This window comes from Hemiscyllium ocellatum, chromosome 30 (assembly GCF_020745735.1).
Source record: "Hemiscyllium ocellatum isolate sHemOce1 chromosome 30, sHemOce1.pat.X.cur, whole genome shotgun sequence".
In the NCBI taxonomy this organism is placed as follows: domain Eukaryota; kingdom Metazoa; phylum Chordata; class Chondrichthyes; order Orectolobiformes; family Hemiscylliidae; genus Hemiscyllium; species Hemiscyllium ocellatum.
The window spans coordinates 39,498,168-39,509,066 of NC_083430.1; the positions used below are offsets into that span (position 1 = coordinate 39,498,168).

The 10,899-nt window shown below is 40.6% G+C and overlaps 1 protein-coding gene across 1 annotated transcript in view; it reads left to right on the top strand.

Annotated features, from left to right (window-relative positions):
• nudc (nudC nuclear distribution protein) overlaps positions 1-10,424 on the top strand; it is a 21,850-nt gene extending 11,426 nt beyond the window's left edge. The window contains exons 4-9 of the mRNA XM_060847260.1: positions 673-759; positions 1,601-1,720; positions 3,085-3,279; positions 3,878-3,961; positions 5,707-5,825; positions 9,380-10,424. Of these exons, the coding sequence (XP_060703243.1) occupies positions 673-759; positions 1,601-1,720; positions 3,085-3,279; positions 3,878-3,961; positions 5,707-5,825; positions 9,380-9,431 (657 nt within the window). The 3' untranslated portion in view covers positions 9,432-10,424. The remainder of the gene's footprint in view (positions 1-672; positions 760-1,600; positions 1,721-3,084; positions 3,280-3,877; positions 3,962-5,706; positions 5,826-9,379) is intronic.
• Positions 10,425-10,899: the final 475 nt, after the last annotated feature.

The following is a 10,899-nucleotide window of genomic DNA, read 5'->3' on the forward strand; positions in this document are numbered from 1 at the left end:
ACCTAGTTTGGGGATTGGGGTTGTTACTTATGTGAGATGAAATGCAGTGAGGTGGAAGGGTGCAGAGGAGTGGTGGATGAATTTGGGTGGAAAGTAGTGTCTGCAATGGCACCACATGCTCTCAGCAGCATTGAAATGTGGCCAGCTGGTAAACTGACTCTCAGTTGCAACTTCAAGGTCCATAAGTGAATTTTCTGAAGCTCAGGAATACCTAGACTGATCTGTAGCAAAAGCTCTCTTTTTCTATATGAGCATCTTAGCTTTTTTAGCTGACATTGGGACCATGACATGCAGATTGCTACTGTGTGACCCTAAATGCAGCAACTGGCTAACTTTTTAATCTGACAGTTAACTGAAATGGTTACCTGAAACTCAGTCCCTTTCTTTCATTTCTCACTAAATAATGGATGAAATGATGTTGGATTTTACAGCTCCACTTTTTTATGTCTTTGCTGCATGTCTGAATCAGCTGTTTATATTGCCTCATTACATGTGAGGCATTGCCATGAGGACAGCCCAGTAAATCCTGACAGATGCCTGTGAAATTTACAGTATTAGGGAACCCAGCAGCTGTGTCTGGGGCCCACATCCAGGAGCTATTCCCATGCTTCTGCTCACAGTGAGTCTGAGGTATGCCATGATGCGAATACTAATTTTGCATTTTTTATTTAGAAAAAGGAGCATAAGAAACTGGAAACTGAAGGAGATGAAATCACAATCAATGGGGTCAAGAATTCAGAAAAACCCGAAACAAAACAGGTATTGTGCAGTTGACTCAGTGTGGAGAATGGGGGAGGAAATTTGTTTGATGGGTTTTGGCAAGTGAGGCAGTGTTGTATTTGAAGTTCTGTGCTAATGTCTCTATCTCCTGAGATCTTTTCTCCCTGTTGTGCCACCTTGTCTGTTAAATTCTTGCCAATCTTCAGTGCTTCACCCATCTGGTTTTAATTGTGATTTTCAGGTAGCAACTACAAAGTGCATCAGTATTTACAGCATAAGTTACTGAATATGTTGTATGATTCAATTCAAGGGTCAATATTTGCAGTACTTTATGGATTAGGTTGAGCAGGGATGATGTAAATGACATTGAAAGGACATGGGGGTGGTGCCAGGATGGGTAAATGTGGTTCTGACTATTTGCCTGCGAGGGCTTGTTTCCAAATATTGATATATTCCACTTACTCCTATTTATAACTTTGTAAAATGTTTTGTAAAATTAAACTCTCTCACAGCATCCTTCACACACTACTGACTGAGAGCACTTATAAACTGTCCATCAAACTTCGCCACCCTATGCCTTGAACTTAATTTTATCTTAAATTTAAAAAAATGTTTCTCATTCCATCATTTTATCTGGTTAAAGCTTGCAATTTCAATGGTGTGGAGTCTTGACAATCAGATCTGTTATGAAGTCCCTGCACATGACTGCAGTAGTCACTCGTGACCATACATGATAAAAGTTGTCATTGTTCTGTTTGTCTAATAACCGTGCACATAGTTGTAAAATATCTCTCCTATATTGTGAGAAACATAGTTTATGCTGCTGCATAGATATGTCCAGTCTTCTGATACTCTTATGTGACCCTTCTTGTTCCTGTAGGCAGAATCTGAATCTGAAGGTGAAGAGGATGAGAAGGATAAAGGGAAGCTGAAGCCCAATGCTGGAAATGGTGCTGATCTGCCAAACTATCGGTGGACCCAGACCCTGTCTGAGGTGGATGTAAGTGTCACTTCTGGAACACATTTCATCTCAGTGCTCACAGGCCCAGGCTGAAGCAAGAAATAATGCGACAAATATAGAGACAGCAGAGGGGATCTTTATGGTAAAATGCAAATTGGGGATTTTCATAGTGAGAATATGAAGATTAATTTTAGTGGTGCATTTGGCACTTGATTATAAACAGGGGAAAAAGTACATACTTGGAGGAAATCTCTAGAATACATTTTATATTTAGCATGTTACTTGTATATTGAATGTCTAATATGATTAAATTTTGGCACTTGAAAATTAGCATGACCACTGATGCCAGCAAAAACAATCAAAGCTGCAATAAAATACTAAAGCAAAATTCATTATGTAATTATCAAAATTCATTGGGATCAACATATAATAAAGGGCAGTTAGAGGTGGGAAATAAATGCTAATGGCACTCGTGTCCCATGAACAAATTTTTAAAAGGTTGTATAAATAGGACAATCTGAGCTTAAAGTACTTTTTAAAAAAAGTACTCATTTAGATTTCAGCTAAGCTCTACATTCCCTGGCATCAGAAGACTCTGAAGCCCCATCTTCCTACCACTCCACACAAGTCTAACCAGCCTTTTTCCTTCCAGCACATACATGCATACACACGTCCAACTTTCTAACCCTCATTCCTATACCCCCTCACATAAACTAGCCCTTCTTCCTACCCTTCTCCCACTCAGCCCTTTTTCTAACCCTCTCCACTAGCCCCCAGTCACCCCTCTTTTTTTCTCTCTTTTGCTATAGTGCCAGTGACTTTGAAGCAGAGCTATTATCCTTGGATAAGTACTTACAGGTGGGAGCAGAAATGTAGTACAATTTGAGGTAGCTGTTCACCTTAGCTAGACAATGGCCTCCTAGATTTTCCTGCTTTCACGTACACTTGTCAGCCTCCATTTTGGTGGATACCTCGGGACCCATTCAAAAACTCATCAGTAATTGATTTTCTAATGTTCAAAGGAGATTTGGGCTCACCATCTGTCCCTTGCTATTTGCCAACATAAATCTGTTGGGTCCAGGGCTGTCCTGCCAGAGCATCCAGATTGGAAGTCTCTGTTCCAAAGTTGTTTTTGTGGCCTTGGAGAAAGGGCATTTTGTAATGCCAAAGTTATGGCCTTTGCAGCCCCGTAGAGGGTCATGAGCCATAGTTTGGGAAACCCTACATTAAAAAATTGTGATACAATAAATACTGCTATTACCATGGAAGATATTAAGTAGGAATGGATGGATTTCAGATGGAATGTAGATCTTGGTAACGTTGTGTTAGATGGTTGGATTGAATAATTCTCACCATGGCTAAATAACCATTTTTATTATTCTTTGGTTGTTTCTTGCTCCCAGCTCCTGGTTCCCTTCCAGGTCAATTTCAGATTGAAGAGTCGGGATCTCATTGTAGAGATCCAAAAACGTCACTTGAAAGTGGGTCTGAAAGGCCATCCTCCTGTGATAGATGGTGAGATGTTCAATGACGTGAAGGTAGAGGAAAGTTCATGGCTGCTGGAGGATGGAAAAAGCATTAGTGTACATCTGGAGAAGGTGAGCTGGTATTGACATGGTGGGTAAAATGAAACCCTCTTTGGAGATTTCTTAATTTATTCCATAGCTCAGGACTTGGACAAAGTGGTCCGATCGTAGAGAGGAGAGTATACAAGAATAGAGTTGTATAGGATCTCCAGTCTGGGTGAAGTTTACATAGGGCTGTGGCATGAGTTAAACTGGGATTCTTTTTCTATGCAGATGGTTATTCTGGATTTCCCAGTCTGTGGGTGAGGAGTGCACTGGGCTGAGGATGAGAGTCAATAAAATGGGAAGCTGGAAAGCGACAGCATTGGAGGAGGAGGAAAGTCGACCCTTCATCAGAGCTCCTCCACTGTCTTATCTGCTGTGCCTTTTCAGCTCCATATTTTATAGATTCTCACTACCAGTTTCTGCAGTTTTTACGATCTCCAGAGCTGTGGGTGGGGGTTGGCTTGGAATTCCTAGTCTGAAGGTGACAGTTAACTGTCTACCTATGGATTACAATGTTATGAGGAGCTTTAATGCCCACAGGATTTGTAGAGAACTCCAATTGTATTCAAGCTGTATTTCTTTGTGAACTGTGTCAGGATATTAGGATTTTTGTTTCTAATTTCAGATCAATAAAATGGAATGGTGGAACAAAGTAGTAACAACAGATCCTGAGCTAAATACCAAAAAAATTAACCCTGAGAATTCAAAGGTGAGTATTTTTAATTTCCACACTCTAGTTTCTAGTCATATGGTGACAGAAATGTCTGTTGGGCAGATGCATTGACTTTAAAGGGTTTTGTCACTATGCAGGTTTTCTGTAATATAAAAGTTGCAAGTCCCAAGACTTTGCATTTGGACTTAGTTGCACTGAATCAAAGAGAAAAAGATCACAATGTGAATAGCTAAATGCACCATTTGGGATGAATTGCTTGCTGGATTTTAGAGACATAGTCACTGTTTCCACTTGCCCATGAAATTCAGATATACAAAATGAGACCTCCATTATCAAAAACTTTAACTCAGTCAGTCACATTGTAATTCAAATTGTAGCCTGACAACTACAAGCATGATCAATTCTATTTACAACAACTTGCCATTCCCAAAACTCTTCAGAGGCACCACCTTTGTCCAATTTCATTCTGACCTGTCCATTGCAGGTAGTGTACCTTTGCCTCTTCATATTCACTTAGACTATTCTTATCTTTGGTTTGATCACTATCCCTCATAGGCACTTAGCTTCCTGGGTCACTGTTGTCACGTCCAAGACTACCTGACCCTATGGATTTTGACAGTCTGTGTACTTTTAGAATGTTTGCCAGTCATTCTGCACTAAGGTCCCTCACCTGCCAACCTTTCTTGAATTCACAGTCAGCTGGGTTTCTCACACAATACTAGTTCTACCCATGTGTTTAGTTCCCTCCAGGCCCTCTCCATCCTCTCCAGCTCTGTTCCTCTTTCACATCTTCCAGTACACTGTCAACCCACCATTAATAGTATGCCATCAGGGATTAGTTAGCTCAGATAGCTGGACAGCTGGTGTGTAAAGCAGAGCGATACCAACAGCATAGGTTGAAGTTTTATATTGGCTGGGGACACAAAGGTTCCAGTTTCTCGACCCTGCCTTCGCCTGAAGCATTGGTGACCCTCTGGGTAAGCCACAGCAGTCGTCGTCTCTCTCTTGAGAGCAGCCTTATGATATTCTGGGACAGTGGTGACTTTACCTTTACCTTTAGTAGTGTGCTGTCAACCACCTGGAATTCTCTCTTTGAAAAATAACCCTAGTCCTTGACACCAGCATATAATAACCAAAGTCCTAAATCATATTGTGGTCACCTCTGCACTCTATTTACATACAACCCTGCCAACACCTCTATTTCTGATCATACTATATCCAGTAAATCATATTTTCTCTTTACCTCTATTCTTCGTTGATCTGCTGTTACTACTTGTCCACCAAAAAATGAAGTTTAAAATTTTTGCCCTTATTCTTAAAATCTTTCAGTGTCCTTTATTCAATCTTATTTCTGGAATCTGTCCAGCTTTGTCTCCTCCTAAAGCATTCTGATCCTCTAACTGGCCTATAGAACATTTCATCTCCTTCTTTATTCTACTATACAGAACTTAAAACCAGATTACTTCCTTTCTGGAAATCCAAATTTTGCACCTTTTCAAACAATTAATGTTGCAATTCAGGTTACAGCAAGTGGGGTTCTAAAGCGTTAAACACTGAATCTTGTCTGATTACATACTGTAATATTTTAAACAGCTGTTTAGCCTTCTTTGCTAATTTGCAATCAGATAATTTGATTTATTTCCACAGCCTGAGAACCTTTGATCTTCCAATTTATTTTTTGTTTTGAAACCCAATTATTGTAAACCTATCCAGTTCTATCTGAGTGCAACTCGACATTGCTGAATCCAACTTGTAAAAGCAGCTGCTGTTTGTACCCATAGTTATCAGACTTGGACGGTGAAACACGGAGCATGGTAGAAAAGATGATGTACGATCAACGACAGAAAGCCATGGGACTTCCAACTTCAGAGGAACAGAAGAAACAAGACATACTGAAAAAGTAAGCCCTCCATTCCGGCATTGATCAGTTATATTTGTATTAGCTGACATAACCATCTGTAACACATTATATTTAGGTCTTTTACTGCTTCTCCTAGCAATTACCAGATTGTAACTGAGGGAGATGTGAAATGTGTTTTGCTGCTACTATATTCATTGTTGTCCTTGTGCACGGTTGTTCTGATAATCTCTTCGTATTTTGGGGTAGGGCAACTTTGGTAGAAATGGAGAGATTATGGGAGAACAGTGACTGGACTCTTCAAGTTGAAGTAAACAAACAGGATGACTTGTGTTTGTTGGGTAGGGGCTTAACTGGGTTGGGAGGAGAGTATCCAAAGAGTAGGGGTTTAAGAATGAGAGCTCATGCCATGTATGTGTCTTCCAATGTCCTGTGCTGTTTGCGAGATTAGTACAAATAGTTAAAACAGTTTTCTGAGCATGGTGAACATTGTCATTTGCGCTTACAATAGTGAATTATCTTGAGAAATTATGGAGCACTATAACTGGAGTTTAGGAGGGAAGTGTAGCCCTGACAGTAAGACAGTTCAAGGAAATAAAGGTGTTGACTTGAGTATATGTGCATTGATGTCCTAGCATCATCTATGTATATCATTATTATGTTGTAATTTGGTATTGTGTATGGGATGTGATCGTGTACGGAAGTTGACTGAACTGCATTAGTGTGAAACTTGAGCAGTAGTGTTAGTTTGAGAGAGATGAGCTGATTCATATTGAAGTCTTATGTGAGAACACCTGGATTGTGAAGTAGCAGATTTTGACTTATCTCCTCCCTGAAAAATCTTCTGTTTCTTCAGACTGGAGGCCTGTGACCAGTGGAGTGCCACAAGGATTAGTGTGGGTCCTCTACTTTTTGTCATTTACATAAATGATTTGGATGTTAGCATAAGAGATATAGTTAGTAAGTTTGCAGATGACCCCAAAATTGGAGGTGTAGTGGACAGTAAAGAAGGTTATCTCAAATTACAACAGGATCTTGATCGGACGGGCCAATGAGCTGAATGGCAGATGGCGTTTAGATAAATGCGCGGTGTGCATTTTGGGAAAGCAAATCTTAGCAGGACTCTATACATTTAATGGTATGGTCCTAGGAAGTGCTGCTGAACTAAGAGACCTCGGAGTGCAGGTTCATAGTTCCTTGAAAGTGGAGTCACAGGTAGATAGGATAGTGAAGAAGGTGTTTGGTATGCTTCCCTTTATTGGTCAGAGTATTGAGTACAGGAGTTGGGAAGTCATGTTGCAGCTGTACAAGACATTGGTCCAGAACTAGAAGAAGGTGTGGCTTAAAGGTGTGAGGGGAAAGATACAAAAGAGATCTAAGGGGCAACTTTTTTTTATGTCGAAGGTTGTGGATGTATGGAATGAGCTGCCAGAGGAAGTGGTGGAGGCTGGTACAATTGCAATATTTAAAAGGCTTCTGTTTGGGTATATGAATAGGAAGGGTTTGGAGGGATATGGACTCGCTGTTGGCAAGTGGGGACTAGATTGGGTTGGGATATCTGGTCAGCATGGACCTTTGGATCTCTGACTATTTACTACCTCAGTCCTCATACATTGTAATATGTTACCCCCATCTTAAATTCACTCTAATGTTGTCTAATAACTTCAACTCCCTCTGTGACCATGCCTCTTTTTTTTAAAACCCTTTTTCACCTGCTTTATATGCTACCTGAGTTCTGACCTCTTGTGCATCCCATATGTTGTCACATCGCTATTGACAGTGATGTATTCAGTTGCCTTGGCCATTATCTCTGGAATTGCTTCCTTTAAAACTCCTTCCTCTCAGTTTCATTTCCAGACGTCCTTAAAGTTTTTTTCTGTTTGTTTGGTCATCTGTCCTAACACAAATTTAGACACCAAGCAACAGAAGATTGAAATCAATGCCATGAAGTATGTTGGGTGTTTTTATAAAACAATGGCAATATTTATATGCAAATTGTTGTTATTCGCTTTTTTTTCCCTCTTCTGACCCCACTCCCCCCAAAAAAATCCAAAGGTGCTGCAAACTTAAAATATCCCCCAGCAGTCAAAACAGCACACTCCCTTGTTGAGTAAAGACACCTTGCTTGGCACTGACTGTAGGTCCTTCATCCTACCTTGAGTTAGAATGCCTGTCCTCCCACCTTACAAAACTCTGATATTAGTTCAGACTTGAATTGAATGGATGGGATTATGCAGCTGCACCTTTTTTATTGAAATTGACAGTTCACTGATGATGGCTCCTGTGGATGTGACTTTTTCCCCCCGTCAAGTCGATACTCGAGTTGCATCACGTTACTTTTCAGGTTGGAGGCAAGATTAGTGAATTAAAAATTAGTGCATTATTGAGCTATGACCTTTTTGGTCTGATGGTGGAGGTGAGGGAAATTGTTTTAACAGTGCAATTAATCCACCAATTCACTCCTGAATCCTGTCTCTGGTCTTAGTAGTCCTAACTCTGAAAAATGTCACATAAGGATAGAAACCGTGATATCGAACATGTTAGAATCTGCATTTCTGGAGAAGGGAAATTAGGATTGAATATAGTTAATATCAAAACAAGTTCATACTGGAAATACTCATGTCAGGCGGTAGCTGTTGAGCAAGAGATAAAATATTCATGTTTCAGGTTTGGCTTCTCCATTGGAGCATAAAGCAAAGAAACAACTACATTTAACAACTACAGATAAGACACAATGACATCCATGTTCTTAGAATGACATCCATGTTCTTAGAATGACATCCATGTTCTTAGAATGACATCCATGTTCTTAGAATGACATCCATGTTCTTAGAATGACATCCAGAAAATCCCACCAAACTGGATCAGGACAAATTTGTAAATAAAGAACTTAATTCCTGCTTCATGTCCCCAAGGCAGGCATTGTCATCGTAGCTACACCAGGCCTGAGAATTGCTTACAACAGATTAGATTAGATTAGATTTACAGTGTGGAAACAGGCCCTTCGGCCCAACAAGTCCACACCGACCCGCCGAAGCGCAACCCACCCATACCCCTACATTTACCCCTTACCTAACACTATGGGCAATTTAGCATGGCCAATTCACCTGACCCGCACATCTTTGGACTGTGGGAGGAAACCGGAGCACCCGGAGGAAACCCACGCATGATGAGTAACTTTGCAAAGTGCAGGCCCAAGGCTATCTGTGTCTGTGTTAGATATTTTATAATCATCTGTTCACAGATGTTATTACGTACCTGGAAGAAGTGGGACTGGAACCCAGATGTTCCTACCTTTGGGCCGGATCATTAGCACCCTACCATCAGAGCACCTCCATTCCATTTGGATTTCATGAACTGATAAACTCTAGACACCTTGCCATCGTTGCAGCATACACTGCCTCATGACAGTTGCAGACAATCTATATTTTGAGCTCTGCTTTGCAAAGTTACTTGGTTTCATAATGGGGTGAGCTAGAAATCACACTTGGTGGGATTAAGTGAGTGCCGAATCTGATAGTTCTTTACTTAGTATGTATTGTTGGTTCTTTGTAACATGTAAACTAGATCTAATCTTCCTGTGCTACACTCCTCAGGTTCATGGAGCAACACCCAGAGATGGACTTCTCAAAGGCCAAATTCAGTTAAAAATGCATCTTCCCTGGAGCTGGAGCGGATACCCAAACTGTTGGAAGATTTTTTGCAGGAAAGACTCCCTTTGAGCATCACCTCGAGCTGTGAAACCTGGTTTCTGAGCTTGTAAATCATTCAGGTTATTCATTGTGTGGAGAGCAAGTGTGAACCTGGCAGCTGCAGTGTAGTCACCATGCTGGCATCCATTAACAATGTCATTTTCTGGCTGATCTCACATAACTATCCAAGCACCTTCTGGTGATGTTGTAAACTTGATTACTTTTTAAAAATTGCCTTTTAAGTGTTCCTCCTGATTGCTACATAGCAACCGGGGGAGATGTGAAACATGTGTTGCTATCACCTCACTCATTTTGTCTCTCGTGTTGTTCTGATAATCTCTCTATGTACAGTTGGGGTCCTCGTTTCCTTTTCAGTGAGTTTAAGCAACGTCCTGCTAAACATTTTGTAAACAGATGTTACCTGGTATTTGCTCAATGGATTTGTTATTTTCCCCCTATTCTCCACTAAGATCAATTAGACATTCTGTGCATCAGTCGCTCATTTTGACCAGCATGTTTTGCAAATAAAAATATTAGAAGCTTTCCCTTTCAATGAAACTTTTAATGTGCACTGTGCAAAACTACCTGCCAATACTTGATGCAGGATGAGATTGCAATCCGATGTTTCTTGCCGGTTACTTAACAAATGCCTTGGCCCAGTCATGTCTATATTGCCACAGATGGGCTACTTTGTGTTAAGTTTTGAAGTCATCCAGTTGATTGAACTGCTATGCTGTGCCAGGTGAAGGCCAAATATTGTAAATATCAGGGTCATTGCTCTCCATTTCCTTGTCTCAGTGTTTCCAGGTCAGTAACAGGGTGGCTAGATAAATTGTTGAGTGCAGTGCTGGCCCTCATGGGGCATGTTCTTTGTTTATTTTTAATTTGTTTGCATTGATGCACTTGGACATGATGCTGGAATTCATTTCTCAATAAAGTCAAGCCACCAGCTGTTGTCTTGCTGTGATTCATTGTCCTTGTATTAAGCTACATTAACCTTGTTTGTTCAGTAGCAGGACAAGTTAAGGCATTATAAGTGTTAAAGGCACACTATAAAAAGGTCTGACCATAACAGTTCTATATCTAGACCAAGAAGAAAGTGCCACATTGGCATTTCAATGTTTTACTTCTGTGGCCTGTATCTAGAGGTGAAGATTTTTCTAGTTTTTAGGAGGTTTATGTTTGTAATGGAACCAGGCTACAGCAGAGTTCTCAAATTGGGAAAGCTCAGTGGATGAAGGGATTCATACAATTGGGAAGAGTGGTTAAAAAGGAATCAAGGCCCTAATTCTAGCTCCCTTTATTTCACTGTGATCCACAGTCTGCCTTAATACAGGTGCAAGTTGTCCTTATAAGTTGGACAGGAGCTGCCCGGAAGGATCTTTACATAGGGTTGACCGATACAGGTACACACAGCTGGGAGT